General features: G+C 50.9%; 1 protein-coding gene across 4 annotated transcripts in view; it reads left to right on the top strand.

The window, feature by feature from the left end:
* Window positions 1-14,931, top strand: part of CCDC138 (coiled-coil domain containing 138) — a 34,389-nt gene extending 19,458 nt beyond the window's left edge. For 3 of the 4 annotated variants that reach the window (XM_072951210.1, XM_072951209.1, XM_072951208.1), the window contains 4 exons: window positions 3,394-3,586; window positions 7,233-7,409; window positions 14,046-14,184; window positions 14,467-14,931. In XM_072951210.1, the coding sequence (XP_072807311.1) occupies window positions 3,394-3,586; window positions 7,233-7,409; window positions 14,046-14,184; window positions 14,467-14,632 (675 nt within the window). In that variant the 3' untranslated portion in view covers window positions 14,633-14,931. Of the gene's footprint in view, window positions 1-3,393; window positions 3,587-7,232; window positions 7,410-12,774; window positions 12,888-14,045; window positions 14,185-14,466 lie in introns of those variants that run through there. The other variant, XM_072951211.1, reaches the window with a different exon arrangement.
* The last annotated feature ends 5,685 nt before the right edge of the window (window positions 14,932-20,616 follow it).

Below are 20,616 nucleotides of genomic sequence, written 5' to 3'. Positions count from 1 at the left end.
GCACAATTTTTCAGTTATACAGGAACATACATATATTCATTGTCACATTTTTTTTCACCATGAGCTCCCACAAGATCTTGTATACATCTCCCTGTGCTATATGGTATAATCTTCTTTATCTTTTCTGCATATGCCTGTCAGTATCTATGAATTTTGAACTCCCAGTCTGTCCCTTCCCATCCCCCATCCCCTTGGCAACCACAAGTTTGTATTCTATGTCTATGAGTCTGTTTCTGTTTTGTATTTGTTTTCTTTTTTTAGATTCCACATGTGAGCAATATCATATGCTATTTTTCTTTCTGTTTCTGGCTTACTTCACTTAGAATGACATTCTCCAGGAGCATCCATGTTGCTGCAAATGGCGTTATGTTGTCAGTTTTTATGGCTGAATAGTATTCCATCGCGTAAATCTACCACTTCTTTATCCCAGTCATCTGTTGATGGACATTTAGGCTGTTTCCATGTCTTTGCTATTGTAAATAGTGCTGCTATGAACGTTGGGGTGCAGGTGTCTTTTTGAAGTAGGGTTCCTTCTGGTACTGTATTGGTCTTAATTGTCTCACCAAACAAAGTTGTATGCATTGCCAGGTCTGTTCACGCCCCTGTCTTCTCACAGCGTGTTTGCTTTGCTGTTTGTGTCATGCTTTCTGAGAAAGGTTGGCTGGAGGCTCACTTTCAGCCATAGAAGGCTAGACTCATAAAACTGAATGAAACTTTGTTTTATCTTCCTTCCAAAATAGTCTTCTCGTTTTCCCTCAGGTAATTTATAGTCTATTTTTGTTGACTTCCAGTCTGTGCTCAGTGCCTCACTCTGTGTTGTTGGTGAAAAGTAGTGTTCCTGCCACTCTCCCGTTCACTTAGTCAACACCTGCTGACAGATTTTAACTAGTTTTAACAATTGTCTAATTGCGTGTACTTTTTAAAATATTAGGCTTTTTTCTTTGAGATAATTGTAGGTTTGCTTGTAGTCGTGAGGAGTAATATGGAGATCGCCGGTACCCTCCCCCGAGGTAGCACCTTGCAGGACTCGCGTGGTTTCACAGCTGCGATACCTGTATGACCGTGGTCCAGGTGACAGAACGGTTCCACCACCATAAAGATTGCTCACACTGCTTTGTTTTAATGTATAGACTTTATTTTTTCAGAGCAGATTTAGGTTCACAGCAAAATTGAGCATAGAGATTTCCCATATACCCCGCCTCCACACACACACAGCCTCCCCCACGACCGGCCCCACCCGAGGGGATGTCTGTCACAGTCGATGGACGCACACTGACAGTCACCGCCTGCAGTCTTGCCTCCCTCAGCCCTGGCTCCTGGAAGCCTCTCACCACCCCCCGTCCGCGTGGTCCGTGCAGAACGTCACGGTTGGGGTCATGCAGCAGGCACCCTCAGACAGGCTTTCTCCTGGCCACGTGTATTTAAGGTTCCTCCACGTCTTTTCACGGCTTGACAGCTCGTTTGCTTTTAGCTCTGAATGCTATTCCACTGTCTGGGTGGACCCCGGTTGGTTTATCCGTCACCTCCTGAAGGCCGCACCGTCCTTTCATCCCTTAACTGCCCCCCACCCCATAATTGTGACTCGGACGAGGGGAAGGGTCTGCCGTGTCACCGCACCAGTGCCCTCCTGGAGGCACCCCTCCCACCGTCTGCTGGGCACAGGCTGCTTCCTGTCCCTCGTCTTCGAGTCCTGATGCCCCCCACCCCTGAGGGACGTCCTCTCTGGATCCCGGATTGGGGAGCACAGCTCCTCCCTTTCCCACTCCTGTTAGTCAGTTTCCATGCTTTATAGTAAGAAATCTGCTGTCATTTGAATTGCTTTCTTGTATGTGTCCATTTCTCTATCATCGTGTTCAGTTTTTCCCTTTTTCTTCAGTTTTCATAAGTTTGCGGTGCGTCTTGCTGGGCTCTGGATTTACCCTGTTTGGGGCTCTGTCAGCCTCCTCAACCTCTGGACAGTTTTTGCCAAGTGTCAGGTTCTCAGCCTCTGTCTCTTCAGGTATTTCTTCAGCCCGTCTGGCTTTTCTTCTCCTGTGTAAATCCTGTTCTCCGGTTGTTGAGAACGTGGTAGATGGGGTCAGCGTTGTCCGTGACATGCCCTCCTCGCAGCTGGGCGGGCCCCCCGTCCTGTGCCAGTGCTGCGGTTCCCATCCTGGCAGAGGTGGGCCCCGGGGGAGGGCAAGGTGTCGGCAGAGAATTCAGAACAGTCAGATGCCACATTTGTTTCACGTGAAGGGAGACATAACAACACACGTTCTAGGAAAAAAGTGTGCTTCCCGTTATAAAGGGTGGTATCAGGTGTCATGTAATGTTTGAACATCAGCGAGTCCACTTAGTTCTGTCTTTCTAGTGGAATTACTCTGCGTGCGGTTTGAAGTATTCTCTTCTATCGCCTCTTTACACTAAGGCTGTAAAACACAAACGCATCACCTTCTCCTGGTGATAATAGAAGCTCAGTGGTGATGCGGGTAACCCAGCTGGCACTGCGTGCGCCCCTCTCCACCGGCTCATTTGGCCTCTGGCGTCCGGGAAGCCTCAGTTTGTCTCTGACTTACGTGCAGAAATTCTACAACGGACATTTGTCACCCACCTTGCGAGCTCAGTGCTGATTTGGGTACAGGTTGGCAGAAATCCTCACAAATGGGGGAAGCCATTGTAAAACTTGGTGATGAGGGTTTGGGGGATTGGTCTGTAATAAAAGGGATTTTAAATTATTTCTGAGCCTGGCTGAAGTGCTCGCATCTGCAGCAGTTTGGATGGTTTTCTTGTGTTGTTAGCGTGTTTGTGCAACTCCGAAAAGCCTGTGCTATTTTAGAGGCAGTCATGGCCATCATTTCTGTTTTTCCCATTTTCTTGTTTTAGTTTATTTGCCGTGAGAATTATCCATGATTCTAAGCCAGTGTTTTATCTTTCTGAAGGTGTTAAAATTTATCAAAATCACTGTGACATTTACAGTCTTCCTGAGCTTTGAAAGCAGTGAGGCCCTGGTGGGCACCTTATAAACCAGCCCTTCAGGTGCACCTGCTGGGCCCTTTCCCAGTGGTGGGAACGGAAGTGAGGGGACAGCGCAGAGCCCACGAGCCTCCCTCTGTCCTCTTGACTGCTCTGCGTCAGGAATCTGGTCTCAGGTCTTCTCCTAATTTTATTATTAGGAAATGACTGTTTCTAATGTCTTAATTCTGCTTATTTCTTTTAGAGAAATACGTAGTTGCAAATAGTTTTTAATTGATTTTAAAATTATTGCCCTTTGATCTTGCATATTTTCCCCTCCATTTAGTTTTTTTAGTTAGCAGAAGATTGGCTATTTTTAGTTAATATATTTGTACTATTCAAAATACATACTTTCTGAACATGAATGAGTAAGTGTACTAAGATAGTACCTGTTTTTAACAGCACTCGACTCTGACGTCAACACTGAGGAGACTGGGTGAAGACATATTCAAAGGCGTAGTAGCTAAGGGAGTGCAGGAGAACTCTGTGGTGCGTTCGGTGGAGAGCAAACCAAGGACAGCCGCTTTCTTTAAGAGTTCCAGTCTGCCTCTGAGATTTTTATCCACTTTAATTGTTCTCAAGACAGTCACTCAAGGTAAGCGTTCAGATGTGCGCATGGAATAGCGTCCTGTGAGCAGCTCCGCGGTGAAGCCGCGTACACCCAGTCACACACAGTCCATGGTGCCTCACGTTTTCATATTCAGATTTCAGGTTGTGCTGTGAGGGTGGCACATTGTAAAAAAACTCGTCTAATTGCAGAATTTGAGAAAATGGTCAGTTGGATTGCTGCCCCTCCCAGAAGCTTTGCTGACTCACATTCCCATAAAAACCTTCGCCGCCGCCGCACCGCGTTTCCCACGCGGCACTGAAGCGACCTGTGTCTTCCCTTCCGCTGGAGCAGGTGCTGGCAAACTGGAGCCCCTGGGCCGCGTGTGCCCACCCCCGTCTCATGAGGGCAGCTCCGCTTGGGCACGTCTCCACAAGCTTTGTTTGCTGTTGTCCACAGCTGCTTTTGCTTTGCGAGCAGAGACCACGAGCCCCTCCAGGGCCTGTGGTGTTGTGATGAGCCCTTCACGGAGGGAGCCTGTCAGGCCCGCGCTAGTTTGTAAGGTTACCGCTGCCCCCCAGCACCCAGCCCAGCGCTCAAGGTATAATAGTGAGCCAGGAAATGACTGAGTTGAAAATGTTCCGTCAGAGGTGGCCGTTCTTAGTGCAGTTTTGATGTACAGTAAGTAGTTATTTTTTCACGTTATTAAATATGAGAATTTTTGTTGCAGTAAGTGATGCCAGCATAGCCAGACAGTAAACAGACCATCTTTCTGTGTTCCCTGTTTGTTAAATTTTATAACTCAGTCTGGTGGCTTTTTAAGTGCACAGCAGTAGCTAATTTGACTACTGTCTCTGAGGCACATTCTCTTTACTTACCCCTGACTGTAAGGAATTTAAGAAAAGGACGAAATTGTAACTGTCTGAGTTACTTTCTCCCTCATGGCTATGGTTCCCAGAGTTACAGCAGACAGAGTGGTGACTGGTTGAGAGGGCATTTGTGAGAAGAGGTGTTAGCCCAAATTGCAGCTCATCTGCATCATGGCATCATTTGATAAAATATAACACTCACTGCTAATAAAGCAGGAAGTGGAGATACACAAAAGGGAGAGTGCAGTGCCCCCGTCCCCACTTCTGTGCGATTTGGTGTTGGACCTGCTGCCCGCAGGGAGCCGTGGGCGGAGGGTGGGTGACTCTGGGAAGGAAGAGGGGCAGCTATTGCTTCGCGGACGCTCTGTGTAAATTGGAGAGATTTGCTGACCATGATGCACTGCGGTCTGAGTGCTGGTGTCCCCTGGGAATCACACAGTGAGGTCCTCAGCACAGGGAGGTGGTGTCAGGAGGTGGGCCTTGGGGGCGGTTGGTTGGGGTGGTGTGATTGGTCTGCGCCCTAATGGAGGAAGCTGCGGCTCCCTGGCCCCTAGTGAGGACACGGCCAAGACACCGTCTGAGAAGCGGGAAGAGGGCTCACCGGACACCAGGGCCACTGGCGCCGAGGCCTCAGACCGGAGTCTCCGGAACTGTGGGCGATGCTCTCTCTGGTCTGTGGGGTTTTGTTACAGCAGCTTGGGGACCACCACGTGACTGTTTCGGAAAGTGAGCTCCAGAGGAGATTCACAGAAGTCTGTTGATTTTTGACTGTTGTCACCACTACGTGACCCCAGTGCAGCTGCCATGACCAGAACGTAGCTCCTGCGACCTGAGTGTAACTGCCAGGACTGTCGTTAATAAACAGAGAAAAGAAATTCTGTTCAGGTGACAAAACCAAACATGTGAAATGTGGGTATTAGTCTAATATGATGCCTGTAAAACATCTCCCTTGTGAGTAAATGAAACGTGAGTGAAGATTAGGTAAAGAAGGGTGAGTGAGCAGGCTAATGAGATTATCTCTGAAGTTAAATGGCAGAAATACAGGACTTTTTTCTTCTTACCTGGGCCCAAAGGGCTCAGCCATCTCTGCTGCGTCTGTCGGTCACCATCACAGGCTGGCCCGGGTGCACAGGGTGGGTGGTCACTGCAGAGTAGGGTGTGGAGCCGGCTGTGTGCACCTGATAGGGCGAAGATTACCATTGAATGCCAGGGCATTTTCTAAAGACTCAATAATACAGCGTATTGGTAAAAAGAAACCAGAGTTTTGGTACAACTGGTAGCTAAATTTTTTAAAATGCGCTTTTTGAAGTTAAATTGGTCTTGTTTTTAGAAAACAAGTCTTCATTATTAGGGAAATTAAAGTAAGGATGTAATAAGGCCACTTTAAAAAAATAACCAAACACCATTTTTCTGCATACCTGCCCCACTGATAAAGGACTGTTTTGTAAGTTTGCAAACTTGCTATAGCGTGTAGCACCCATCCTGTTTAATCTGAGATGTCATCACTGAGAAGGGAGGTGACTTGTGTCAGACCCCGCAGGCGGCTCTGTGGTGAAAGCGTTTGCTCCCGGGCACAGCTGCCCTGTGCTCTTCTCCCTGAGCTACTGCCGAGTGCAGTTAGGTCCCTAAATGACGCAGATCCGAAGAGAATCCAGCAGCTTTGCTTAACCTAAATGCACATTTAGTTTGCAATGTTTTATTTCATTAAACTACGAAAATGAAGTACAGTCATGCTCCTTGAGCTGGATCCTACCAGAAGTGAGAATGAGGTGCATTGTGGCTTGTTGCAGAGGCACCGATCTTGGTTTCTAAAAGTTCTTTCACGTGTATTTTAATTTCACACAGGTTATTTCCAGCTTCTCATTCTTAATAATTAGGGTTTTAAATTATTTCTTTAGTTTATGTAAGCTGGGACAGCAAAGAAGAAATGCAGCGTGAGGCCAGAAGACTGAATTTTAATGATGACTCTGTCGTATTTTCAGGGTATTTCAGGGCTCTCTTGAGCCTTTTTTAAACAGAACTCTGAGTGGAAGGATTAACTCATTGGGACGTGAACAGCTCTGTCCCTTCGCGTTCTGAGTGGAAGGGGCCTCAGAAAGCTGGCGTGTTGGACCATGAAGAGTGCAGGGTGCGCAAGGGCGAGGCTGGAAGTGTGGCTCGTCTGCACTGATTCCGGTCACATTAGTGCTTCCTGGGCATCCGAGCGCCTGGGACAAGGCGCCGAGGACCCGGGTCTGGCAGGGCCGTCCTCGCCTTGGCCCCAGGGAAACATGGCCCCGTCCCCGCTGGTGGGCATCACGAGTGACACCCCATAGCACTCATCCTCCAAGGCCGACTCTGAGTGCAGTGTGCGACCTCCGTCAGGGTCACGGGCCCCCGAGTGGAACCCTTTGGGCGAGTCTGTATGAAGTTACGTTCTGAAATAGGTAAACACCTAGGAAGCAGCGGGACCTCAGAAGCGGTTGTGAAGGCGGAAGCACCGGTGCTGTTTAAATTTTGGAAGCAGGCGGTAGTTACAGTCGCATGTGGAGAAGTAACATCACTTGTATTTACTGTTAGCGACTGTTCTCTTTCTTGATATGAAAAAGAAGTGGTGTTTATTGTTATTTTGGTGTTAAAAGATGGAAATCCTGAATGAGACGTGCCCTGTCGTGATGTCATTTCTCCCCCATTTGAGTTGTAATGTCTGCATTTAGCCCGTAATCCCCGATCAGGTGATTTTTCTTTTCCCCCTGAACCTGCTGGAGTGACGGTGTCCCCCTCACCTCCTGTGTCTCACCCCGCTGACCACTGACATGGCCGTTGGTTTACACACTGTTTTTCAGCTGACTTCCTGGCTCGGGCATTCGATTCTCTTTGTGTGGACTTGAAGACGGAGGAAGGAAAAGCCTTGTTTTTGGAATATCAAGCTGTTCCAGTGATACTAAGCCACCTAAAAGTATCCAGTAAAGGACTCCTGTCCAGTGTCATCGATAGTTTGCTTCAGATGACAGTGGAATCTAGTAAGTTTGCAGTTTCGTGCACACAGAGGAGTGACGGTGGGTGACTTTTCTCATCTGTTCTGAAAGTAACCCTATGCATCAGGCGCTGTTGCATTTTATAGTGTAAAGGGCTAAAAATATTTTCAACAGCCATGTCTAACCCTCTGTCCACATTGTCACTAACCCCACGCGGGCCCCAGGGGTCATCTCAGTTGTGGGCTTTGCTCTGCCAACGTCCCTCCTGTTTCTCTCGGGGCCGCCTCCTCTGTTCTCCTTGGTCTCACCTGTGATGGAGCACACTGCGGGCCCGTGTGCAGGTGAGGGTGAGGCCTCGGGGAGGGTGAGGCCTGCCCTGTCCTGCCCTGGCCCCACAGCCCCCCTGGCCCAGTGCAGGACGCAGGGCTGCCATTTAAGTTCTCATGGTTTGGCTCTGGATTTCGTTCTGCAGTCGGCGGTGTTCTCCCGTTGCTCTGTGCTAGTCTAACAAGCCCCTCTGCCTTGTCCTGGTGGGCCCGGCATGGCCCGGGGGGTTGGGGGCGCCGAGTGTGATCTCTCCGTCTGCTCTGCTTGGCAGTGGTGGTGGCTCCTCGAGTCACACGTTGGCTGGGAGCGCGTAGCCTCAGCAGCCCTCGTCCCCATGCTATGCCCTCCGCCCCCCGCGGTGCTTCCAGGGGGGCTGCTGCTGCCTTCCCAGAGGTGGGGCCGCAGCCGGGAAGCCCTGCTCTGCGCGGGGGTGAGTGATGGGGCCCGGGGAGCTGGTCCTGGGCCCCGAGGCCGGGCGACCTGGAGTTTGGACGTGACACTGGGCTGTGGGTCCTGGAGGGGCGACGCGGGGAGCACCTCTCCCTGGTGGAGGTTTGCTCCTGCCCCAGAGTCCATCTGTTTCCTGTGACGGACTTTATAGTGTTTCTTGCTATTTGTCACTTGTGAGACAGACATTAGACTGCCCATGGGCATCTGGCTGCCAGTAAGCAAGCTTGAGGCTTTGGATTTTGATTCACTACATCAGGTATGGAGCAAAAAGTGAAAAATGGGTAAACTGAGAAACGGTATCTCAAGATTACTGTTTATTTAGGTTGGTAGAGTTCTGTCTAGTGTCACGGTTTTTTGGTGTGGTTGTTTTTTGTTTTTTGTTTTTTTGAGGAAAACAGAAATCTTTCAGATGTCGATGTCTGTCCTTCAGAACAGATCTGCCCGCGTGTGTCTGTCAGAGACAGAAATCACCCTGCAGCCAAAGGTGGCTTCAGGCACTTGCGCGAGACTGCGGGCCGCCAGGGCCCTGCCCTAGCCGCACTCACCCGGGCTCACCCTCTTGTCACCCACTGAGGAGATGGCTGGGGAGCCGCGCTATTCTCAGTGTTGGGGAACTTTTGGGAGATCTTTGATGATACTGGACAGAGTTTATCTATTTGCTGGGTATATTTTGTACTTTTCCTGTAAGTCTGGTACCTGGTGTTTGCCAGTGAAATTTGTTGAAGGGGTGAATGAGTGATGGATCAAAATGCAGCCAGTAACTTCACCGTTGGTTTTATGTTCTGTTTTTTTAAACTCATTTCACTATATACATACTTTCCACATGCTGTTTTTTAAGTTCACAGGGAAAATTGTTGGAAAAGAAACCTCGGTGGAATTGGTCTGCAGGTGGCTTGTCTCCTCAGCGTTTGGGTGCTGGTGGCCCGTGTGAGGTGCCGGGTCTCAGGCCTCCTCTGAGCCCGTCTGGGGCCTTGAGGGGCTGGAAGGAGCTGCCAGGGGGCTGAGCTCCAGCCCCGGGCCTCCGGGGGCCGGACTGGCTCCCCGGGAGCCTGCACAGAAGGGAAACCGGGTAGTGACTTGACAGTAGTTTCATGTCGGTTAACTCCAGTGATAATTTTAAACATTGGACTTGAATTTTGTATGTTTATTTCCTTTTCTGGTGTTTTTAATGGTGTTGTAAGATGGTAAACTGAGACACCTTGTAGTTGAAAAGGTTATTGGATTCACAGGGGCAGCACCTAAACCGTCGGGGTCGGGGCTGGGGCTGGGGCTGGGGCCTGCGGCAGAGCCCGGGCAGGGTGAGGAGGAGCCGCGGCCGCAGAGGAGCCGCGCGGGTCCACCGCGGCCGTCTCCGCACTCGGCTGTCAAGACGGCCATCCTTGTGCTTGTTCTGCAGGCCCGAGTGCTGCTTGGGTGTGGGTGGCTGTGACCCGGAGGCCTCCTGGTGGGTGGTGCTGTCACGTGCGTATGGAGAGTGATGGCCCTCTGTGCTGGGCGGGACTCGGGAAGCCTGGGGGCCCGGCGTCCGCTCCCAGCCCCAGGTCAGAGGGGCGGCCAGAGCCCCGCTCGGGTCCCCACGCGCTGCGAGGACGCCCTGCCGTGAGCGTGGACCCAGGTCTGCGCCCTCAGCGCGTCCTGAGCGCGGGCTCCTGGGCGGAGGGCTTCTGCTTGCAGCCGTCTGGGCGCAGCCATGCATAGCCGGTCGTGGGCTTACAGAAAGGCTGTGGTTTCTGGTTTTCCCTCCTGTCGCTGGTGAAGCCCTTACTCACTGGTTTTAGCTGTGTGAGAACTTGAGTCTTACTTTGTTTCAAAGAACACTTTCCTTTTCTTGTCAGGCATAGTTCAAGTAGAAGGATTTGAGTTTGTGTCTAAGTAAAATTTATTTCTATTATAAAAATAATAGAAATTTGGAAAAGTACAAACTGGCAAAAAACCAAAAAGCCTATTATCCAGATATATATACATTTATTTACAAGCTTGTGTCTCTTAATTGTACTTTGCAAATATTTCACTTTCTTGCAAGTTGAAGGTCTGTCATGGCCCTGCCTCCAGCAAGTCTGTCGGCGACATCTGCTCACTTTGTGTGTCTGTCACAATTTGGTAATTCTCCCAACATTTCAATCTTTTTCATTATTATTGTGTTTGTTATGGTTCAAACAGTGCTTCTCTTCACAAACTTACTTATAAAAAAAGTTAATGTGCACATGTAGGAGCTTATTTGGGAGAATAGACCTGAAAGTGGAATTATTGGATCAAAAGAAAATTTCTTAGATTACAAGAATGACATGGAGTAAAAACTGGGTGAAATAACAAAGGAAAAGGAACAGGAGAGCCAGAGAGGCGGTCACAGAATTCCTGAGTCCTGTGTTTTGTTGTTTGTTTTCTGCAACTTGCTCTTTCCTAACTGCCTGTTGCCAGAGCCTCGGGTCATGGCCGGGGTGGGGGGGCAGTGGGAGGGGGGCTTGGGTGGCCCTGCCCCTAGTGCACCAGCAGGGGAAGGGGCCCTGGTGCCCAGACAGCAGCACCACCTGCAGGGGACCCTGGGGTGGTGCTGGGCTGCCCGGCTCGGGGGCTGATGCCCAGCGTGGTTCGGGGGCTTCAGGGTGTAACGTTCGGAAGTTGAGGACACCTGTGTAGACACCTTCTCTGAAGTTTAATCCTGGACAGGTGAAAAGCAGATTTGTTTTTTCTTGTTCTCTAAAGTATTTTAAAAATGCCATCCACACATCACTTTAGTTTTTTCTTCATTTATTTTGAAATAGTTTTATTTTTAATTATGGTTAAAAACACAAATAGTTGACCATGTCAGCCATTTTTAGGTGTGCCATTTGTTACCGTTGAGGGCATTCACACCATCATGTAGCCACCCCCCTCACCCTCCACTGTCTCCCTCCATCCCAGCCAACCCCCTCCACACCCTCCCACCTTCCTTCATTGGAGCTGTCACCTGCCATCTCCCACCATCTTCCACCATCCCTTTTTTACCCCCTCCATCCCTTGTTATCCCCACCATCGCAGCCATCCCCTCCATCCCCATCTATTTTCAGCCATCGCTCACCATCCCCTTTCATCCTAGCCATCCCCCTCCATCCCTCATTATCCCCGCCATCACCTCTATCCCCCGTCTTCCACCATCTCCCTTGCCGTCCCCTCCATCCCTATCCCCCGCCATCCATACTGTCTTTTCCATTCCCACCATCCCCCATCATCCCCCTCCTTCCCCCACCATCACAGCCATAACCTTCATCCCCCTCCCTACCGTGTCATCCCTTTCCATCCCCCATCATCCCTCTTTCATAACCTCCATCCCAGCCATGCACTGCCATCCCCCACCATCCCCTCCATCTCTTCCATCCCCTTCCATTACAGCCATCTTTTCCATTCCAGCCATCCCCCACCATCCCACCCATCCTCCATCATCCCCCTCCTTTCCCCACCACCCAGCCATTCTGTACCATCCCCCACCCTCCCAGTCATCCCCCGCCATCCCCTCCATCCCCACCATCCCCCTCCATTCCCAGCCATCTTAGCTATCCCAGCCATCCCCCGCCATCCCCAGCTATCGCACACTATTCCCTCCATCTCAGGCAGCCCCACCATCTCCCACCAGCCCCCTCCATCTCCTTTGCCATCCTTGCCGTATCCTCCATCCCAGCCCCCTCTATTCTCAGCCATCCCCTGACATTCCTCACCATCCATGCCATCTCGCATCATCCTCCCACTATCACAGCCACCATCCCTCTCCATTGCCTCCATTCCCAGCCACCCCAGCTCTCCCACCATCCTAACCATCCCCTCATCATCCCCATCTTTCTCTTCCATCCTTTTTTCATTCCCCCTCCATCCCTCGTCATCCTTCTTTCACCCACGATATCCCAGCCATCTCCCACCAACCTCTCCGTCCTCCTCCATCCCTGGCCATCCCAGCTATCCCCCGCCATCCCTTCCAACCCCCTCCATTCCGCACCATACCAGCCATCCCCCTCCCTACCCCACCATCTCTTCCATCCCAGCTCTCCCCCACCCCCCCACTGTCCCAGCCATCGCCCTCCATCCCAGCTGTCCTTGGCCATCCCCCACCATCTTTCACCGTCCCTCTTTCATCCCTCCATCCCCCATCACAACCACCCCCGCCATCTTACTCCATCCCGTTTTCATCCCCCACCAACCCCACCATCCCTCTCCATTCCAGCTATCCCAGCTCTCCCACCATCCTCTCCCTTTCTCTTCCATCCCCCAATCCCCCATTATCCCAGCCACCCCTGCTATCCTCTCCATCCCCACCATCACCCACCATTCCCATGCCATCCCTTCCATCCCCACCATATCCTTCCATCTTCTCCATCTCCCAATATCACCGCCATTCCCCACTATCCTCCTCCATCCCAGCTAGTCCCCACCATCCCTCACTTCCCTCTCCATCTCCTTGGACAGCCCCCACCATCTTTCACCATCCCTCTTTCATCCCTCCATCCCCACCATCTTACTCCATCCCTTTTTCATCCGCTCCATACTCCACTATCCCAGCCATCCCCCGCCAACTCCTCCATTCCCCTCCAGGCCCCCCCACCAGATGCGTGTGTGGACGCTGTGTTGGTTACTCTTGGGGGCAGTGGTGCATCTTCTTCCCCAGGTGGCCACGTGTGAAGGGCACAGCCGACGTCTCGCACACAGGTCTCACTGTTCCGTCACAGCGTTCCTCTGACTTGATGGTTTCGGGTTTGGGCTTGCGGGTTTCATTACTGGATAATCCGCTTCACTCAGCTGGCCTCACAGAGAACGGTGAGTGCAGGGCTCTCATTTTGCGTCCTTTGTTCACTTACTTGTGTTTGCAATAAATTCTGTACTCACTGTGGGAGCCTCTGAGTGTACAGGGGACTCTGTTTTAAAGGCCACGATTTAATGTTCTGCTCGAGCTTCTCTGGTTACCGACCAGTGCTGCGCACCGTGGAAGCCGGCGTGCGCCTTCTGTTCCCCAGAGCGCGCGCCTCTCACTGTTAGGGCCGCGCCTCCTGCTCGTGCAGTTCCACGTTCGTGCCCCTCAGTCTGAAGGCAGGGGTGCTGAGTCAGGGGACACACACCTAAGGCCTTTCATACATATCTGCCAAATTCCACTTGTTCCACCCCTCCCCAGGGTGGATGTTTGTCCTGTGTTTATTCTGTGAGTTGCTGCCGTGTGCGCCGTGCTCATACTAAACGTGTTGGGGCCACGTCTTTTTCTTAGTGATTTGTAAGAGCTCTTTTTTCTAGTAAAATATTAAGCTTTTGGCAAATACATTACAAGATTTCTGCTCCCCATCCCACAAGTTTGGTATTTCCCTTTTTTTTGTTGTTGTTTTTTAGAAAAAAATAAAAGACAAAAGCTCTATTTCTTTTTTACATTTTAACAATTTTATTTTATAAAATTTTTCAATCTTTTAAGAATCTTTCCCCCTTTTCCTTATATGCTTAAAAAGTTCTTCCCTTTTCAGGGATTATATGGCCTGTCATTAACACTTAAAAACCATAAATTTAAGAATTTCATTTTTCAAAAAATTACTACCCCATTTTTTCCAATAAAGACCAGCCGTTACATTGGCTCCTCCTTCCATTAAAAAACAATTACTACCCCAACAAAATGTCCTGTTGCTAAGTATTTAAACAGGCCACGTATGTTACTGGCGTCTCTCACATATGGATTTTCTTCTGAATTCTGCTCAGTGGAAGTTTGATGTCAGGAAAATGGCCCTCCCTTTGGTTAGCATGTTCAACCAGAGCCAGTAATTTTCCATATGATGGTGTTTTTGCCCCGAGTTTCAGTGTGGAAAGGGTGAAAATGCCAGTGAGTGTTCATGAGCCCCCCCGGTCCTGGCCCCCGGCCGGCCAGCTCCCCTCAGCCCCTCACCTGGCCCGTCCTGTCGGCAGGGTCCCTGCGGCCCTTCCTGGCGGCCTGCAGCACCTCGCTCTTCTTCCGCACCTGCTCCGTGCTGCTCCGGGCCCCGAAGCTCGACCTCCACATCCTGGAAAAGCTCAGCATTATTCTACAGAAGCTCTCCAAGATCAAGTAAGAACCCCTCGTTTCTGACCTTCTGTGCGGGAGGCGTCTTGCTGTGGTCATTCGGACGTTTCTGATTCCTGGGGAAACCCTCCATGCTTGGGTAACGGACACAGTGCAGTTTTCAGGGTTACAAAAAATTGTTTTCTCCTTAGTCCTTTTCCACGTTAAGCCTGTTTCATGGAATCTGCTTGGTTGTCTTGGCACCTTTGTCTCTGTGTTGCCCCCCTTCTCCACCCGTGTCCCCGCATTTACACCAAGTGTGTGATTCCTGTGCCCGTTCTCTTACAGGAGTAACAAGAAGCTCTTTGAACTGTTTACAATTCATCTGATGCTTCAGGAAATACAAAGGACAACGCACCCAGAGCACGCCTTCCTCTGTATTAACCTAAATTCAACTCTGTTCAATTTGGGTTTGACAAAATCCAACTCCCTGGCCTCCGGTGCAAACCATTAGATTGGATTATTACTTAGAGATATTATAGACATGTTGCTATTTGTCCGACTGTAAAAATCACCAAACTAACTAAAAGTCTACCAAGTGAAGTTATGAGTAGCACCATTTATCATGAAAAATAGAACATTTTTTTAACTTGCAAAATGCAGCCTGTACAAGCTGTGTAAGGTTTAGAATGTTTCAGCTCAGCTGAGGCAGTGGAGACGCACAGGGTGGGGTTTCCAGAACTAACGGCATGGGTTGACTGTTTGTAAAAATTATGTGATTTGTAATAAAATTGGTGTTTGTGTGGGAGCGAGGCTGGATGTCGGCGTCCTTCTCTCACTGTATGAAAGATCTCCCTTTCTGCAGCAGGAGTACGTAATTTTAACTGCATGGTCCCAACACCCAGGGTGTCTGTCACCGAAGCCAAAGATGAGTGAAGGAACTGGAGGGCAGGGGGGACTCGGGTCTTGGGTTGGATACTGAAAAACAAAACAAATTATCCTCAAGTCTCATAAAAATTATGCTCTATCAGTATATAAGCTCATTTCAGAATCAAGAAAAGTTTTCAGGAAAGTATGCGTCTCTTCAGAAGCGTAAGAACCCATGCGGATGTGAAGCAGCAGACATAGTAGGAACAGGCTCGGGTGGACACAGTGACACTTGTAGGGACTGAAGACGCAGAAGCCACAGTGAGCATCAGAGACAAGAACCGTCGTCCGTGCTTCAGGGGACGAGTTGGTGTTGGCAGCGGGGTCCCGGAGGGCCCGACGCTTATGCTGAGAGGCAGGCAGGGCCGGCGGCGTGGAGGCCTTGTTCAGAGGCAGATCTGAGTGGGGACAAGGGCTCTTCACTCTGGGACCCATGAGAAGAGGTCCTGTATTAGACACAAGGGCTCATGTGACCGGGGCAGAGACAAAGCAGACCAGAGCCAGTTTCCTGCAAGAGGGGAGAAACCACACTGGCCTCACACGATGGCAGAGGTCAGTGGGACCCACCTTCCAGGTCTGGGGAGGGCACTTGTGGTCCGAGAATGCATGCCTGTGAACGTTCCTGTCACGGTGCAGACAGCAGGATGGACTCTCTCAGGTTGGCAGGTGTTGAAGGCACACCACTCAGTCCTAGTCCTGAGAACTCGGGTCATTCTGTTCAGCTTGAAGGCTAAGAAGATCGAGTTTATTAAACCAGCCTCGTACCAGAGACTGCAATGAACACACACGGAGGCTTAAATCACTGTGACTCTGCTTATGAAATGGGGTGAAATGCTGAGCTCAGCACAACGAGTAACGGGGAAAGCAGGAACCCGGTCGCATCTGGTTGAGACTGTGTTAACTGATGTCAAAACTGAGAACTAAGGGGACCCTGAGGTTGAGGTAGGACGGAGGACCTAGTGAATAAACGTTTCCTACATTTTCACTAGAAATGGAGTCGAATCTTCCATTTCAGTGTCCACAGTTAGAAAAATGAAAGCTCTGAAAACACGATACCAAGGCTCTGAGACGCAGCAGACGCAGCTCTGAGAGGGGCATTCACAGCGACACAGGCCTTCCCATAAACAGCCTGACCTGCACCGGGAAGAGTCAGAAACGGAGGAGCAAAACCTAAAGTCAGCAGAAGGGAGGAAATAAAGACCAGACAGGAACTAAGTAAAATGGAGACAAAAATGAAGGATAAAAGAATGTTTGGGGAACTGTCGAGATAACGACTATTAAAAGCAGGAGAAGATGCTTTGAACGGAACTGAAGAAACTGCTGTGTGTACAGACAGCAAAAGACAGAGCCAGGAGCGCACAAAGAGCAAGGTACTTATTCAGGATAAATGAAAGTTTTTAAAAATCCTAAGTTCCCTATTGCTCTATGCTGGTAAATTTGAAAATCTGGATGAGACGGATTATAAATTAGCCAAATGATCAGAATTGTCTCAAGGAATCTGTGATAGAAAACCATTGACATCTTTATAAAAGCATGAAAATTAATTTTTAAAGTGACTTTAATTCCAGGTGTTTTCCAGGTGAATTGTCTAAACATTTCAAAGAGAAAATATTTAAAGCTATTTAAATTGTCCCAGAATGTAGAAAAACATTCTAATTCATTTTATACGGGTAGCATGAACCCCGTACCAAAAATTGTCAGAGAAAGTAAGAAATAATTAAAGGTTCAAAAGTCTTAAAGAGTTATGAACAAATCAGCACCAGCTGTGTATTACAGGAACTTCAGTCCACGACCAAGTAGGCTAGCACGCATCCTAGAAATACACAGTTGGCTTTGTGGCAAAAATACACGTTTTACTGTATTTGTAGAACAAAGGTGGAAAGGCATATACTCGGTAAATGCCTCAAAATATAATTCAGCTTCCGTTCCTGATAAAACTTGTTACACAGTATGTTTAAAGGAAGATGAAATTAGCAAAGTTACTATGAAACATGAGACATGTGCCTGTTAAAGTTGGGAACAAAACTAGGGCGCCCACTCACCACTCTTCTGTGACGCACTCGGGTATTTCAGGAGCCGTAACTTGGGTTATTGTAGATGAAGTGACAGCCGGGAAAGCTGTGGGTTATTCCAGAACTTCAGCAAGATGCCCGCTTATAAAGTGAACACAGAAGCAAAGCACTTAAATACTCCAGCGATATCTAATTAGAAATTAATATTTCACTGACAGTGTTGGTAATAAGCCTAACAGTGTACGTTGTAACCCCATCCAGACCAGGGGTCAAACATGACGGTCTCAGAGCCTGGACAAGCGACCGTCCGCTCTCGGCTGAGGGAAGTCAAGGGAGGTTTGCTGGGGCCGGGGCTGTGTTCCGGGATGAGAGCCCTAATTTTGTCCGGACGCCTCAGCTCCCCAAGCACTTTACACACTTGAGCCAAAACTGATTTCCATCAGAATTCTGAAGAGCTCTTTTCACAACTCGGGGAAGTCGTCCTACAGCTCATCTGGAAAAGGCAGCAGGTCAGAGAAGGCAGGCCTTGGACCAGCGGGCGGGTCAGAGAAGGCAGGCTGTGAAGACAGGCACAGCTGCTCTGTGACTGACGCTCTGGACACGAGCTACGTCTTCACGTTTTTATTTAACCCTCCTGGGGGTGTGAAATGGTCTCAGCCATAATCGTCGCCCTCACACAGCCTTTCTAGGAAGGAGCAGCCGCTGAGGGGACTTGCCGAGGGGTGCCCAGTGCTTGCGGGCTTGGGGTCACCTGGTCCCTGCTGACTCAGGTCCGCGCCTCCAGACCTGCTGGGATGAGAGGAGGTGTCTTTCTGAATGAAAGCTTGATTCCAGCGCTGTGGTGTCGTGTACTCGTCCCCCCGGTTGTGGCGCATAAGGACGTCGGGGACATACACACACGCCCCCAAGCTGGTGGCGAAGTAGAAGGGTCCTTGCTGCCAGTACTGATGATGGAACGTAGAAGTCGGGTGGGACCCTGGGGCCTGGGGCCCAGCTCCCCTTAGCCGCCTTCCAGTCCCCAGGGGCCCGGAGCCAGGTCGGCAAACCGGCCAGAAAGTAAAGACTGTTGGGGAGGGTGGGCCTGGACCACGACCCCTGCAGAGAGCGAGGACCCCTGAGGGGCAACACTGATTAAACGAGGGAAACCCTGCACAGGACGGTGGACACAGCATGACGTAAGGCACGCTGAGCAGGTTTAGAGAAACAAGGTTATTAGAAAATGGAGAAATGAAACCAACAACATTGACCAGAAAGTTTTGAAAAATAACTTCTAGAAGTAAAAATACAGTCATTGAAGTTAGAAAGTCAGTGGATAAGTTTAAAAAGAAACCTGGTCACAGCAATCACACAGGAGCCCCAGAGAAACAAGAAGAACCTACAAGATTGTGTTACACAAAGGACAAGGCAGAGGCGGGTCCGACACACGTGGGACGAGCCCGGGAGGAGGGAGGGGCTGAGGGTAAAGCACTGAGAATGACGAGAAGTGAGACTCCAGTTCAAGAAGCCAGCCGAGTCAGAAGTGAGAGTGGGAAGAAGACGAGATCGCAGTCGGGAAATTCACCTCTGAGGGAACTTGGACCTGACAGGGAGATAAGATGGGCCGCTTCAGGGGCCTCCTCGCCCTCGGGGCCCCTCCCCGCCGCACACGCCAGCCAAGCCCCCAGACTGACTGCCACCACCAGTCAACTCCACGTCCGCCTCCAAAGGGCGCACTTTAGGAAGAAGCAAAATGGTTTCAGAAAGTTGAAGGGATGAGGTGAAATAGCAAAGGTGAGTAACGGTGAGCTTGGTGACGCTCACCCGGATTAACATGGTTCCAAAGAACTACAGTCCGGGAGGGAGCAGCTCTGAGTCGGGTCCCCGGACGCGGGCGCTGTGCTCTGACCTGGGGCGCAGGGGACGGTGGCACTTGTTTCCACGCTTGGCCTGGTGTTGTCTGAAGATGTCTGCTCACGTGTGCAGCTGGCACGTGCACACACGTGGATGCACGTGCACGTACTTGCTGGTCTCGTGCCCGTGAGCCCACAGCTGTGGGGCTGGCGCTTTTCACCCCATTTCCAGCCACAAGCCGTCGTTCCCCGATCACAGTGATTTTACAGTCAGACTAGGGGGTGCCCACCCAGATGTCCAAGTTAACCATCTGGGGGCTGTTCTGGAGGCTGTTGAAGCCCTCAGGTCCTCAGCATGAACTGGCCTGGGCCCCGGCACGGCCAAGGCTGGGCTGCGGGCAGGCGCACGCCGTGACCTGTGCCCTCTGCCCGTTCCCTCTGGAAGATGCTTTGCAGGCAGCTCGCCCACTTCTAGCCTTTCCAGTCAGTTGACATAACGTAATGATGGTGCTTACTCACTGGACCTCACTCCGTGCCAGATGGAGTGCTTTTCCACTTAATTCTCACAGCAGCACGACGCCCCCATCCCCGTGAGCTCTGGGCAGGCACGCAGGCATCACTGCTGGGGCTGCTGAGCCCTGAGGGAGACAGACCAGACACGGGCGTGATAAGCTGGGTGACGGAGTCACTGGTGCCTGTACCGAGTGACAAGGCAGGCACGGGAGGCTCAGGACAATGGTTTTCAGTCTTCTCTTTCTGGTTCCGTCTGCGGGGTTTTCTAAACCAAATACCTACCAGCTTCTCCTTGAACGTGCAGCTGAGGAGGACTCCCTGGCCCTCCAGAGTGGCTTTTCCCGACCCTTTGCATTTCCTGACCTTTCCTGGTTCACAAACTCTCCAGCGACACGGGGTGGGCAGCCAGTGAAGCCTCAGATCGCAGCCCGGGTGTCAGGGCCACACAGGACAGCAACCTCTTGGGGCTTCTAAAGTCATTGCTGTGGCCAAAGTGAGTGATTTGCCAGAAATGACTAGAGTGAGCTCCGGGTGGGGCTCAGGGACCCTGCCTCCTCCCGGCAGGGCCATGTGTCCAGCAGGGAACGGAGCCCGGAGCCCAGACTGACCCATCCACCCCTTGGTCCCCGGCAGGAAGGCAGCGCCCGCACTTCACGCTTTATCCACGCGGCTGGGTAGACCCGGTGGAAAGCGTCTGACAGAGCACTTCCTCTGATGGGGCCACAGGGTCATCCACGCCACGCGCGTACTTACCATGGGCAGCAGGACCTCCTGCCTCGTCCCCAAGCCTGTGACTGCGACCTCACCTGGCGAAGGGACTGAGCAGAGGTGGCTACGGTCAGGGTCTTGAGAGGGAGAGGTGGCTGGATTGCCTGGGTGGGCTGTGTCATCGTAAGGGGCCTTCCGAGGACGGGGCAGCAGGAGGGTGAGAGCCAGGAGACACAGTGATGGAGGCAGTGGGCGGGCCGCCTGAGCGCTGGCTCAGAGGGCGGGGGCCAGGAGCCCTGGAGTGTGGACGAACGAGCAGTCAGAAAGGGTCCCTCTCAAGTCTCCCCAGACACTCCCTACTGAAACCTTGGTTTTAGGACCTCTGACCTAAGGGCAGAAGTTTGTGTTGCTTTAAACCAATAGGTTTGTGGTATGGTCAGCCCTTTAAACCGGCGGGTTCAACCAACCACAGATGGAAAATCCTTGGGGGAAAAATTCCAGAGGTTCCA

The sequence above is a fragment of the Vicugna pacos genome, chromosome 28 (assembly GCF_048564905.1).
Source record: "Vicugna pacos chromosome 28, VicPac4, whole genome shotgun sequence".
In the NCBI taxonomy this organism is placed as follows: domain Eukaryota; kingdom Metazoa; phylum Chordata; class Mammalia; order Artiodactyla; family Camelidae; genus Vicugna; species Vicugna pacos.
The sequence above is the reverse complement of the archived record's forward strand: the minus strand, read 5'-3'. Positions and strand labels throughout refer to the sequence as shown.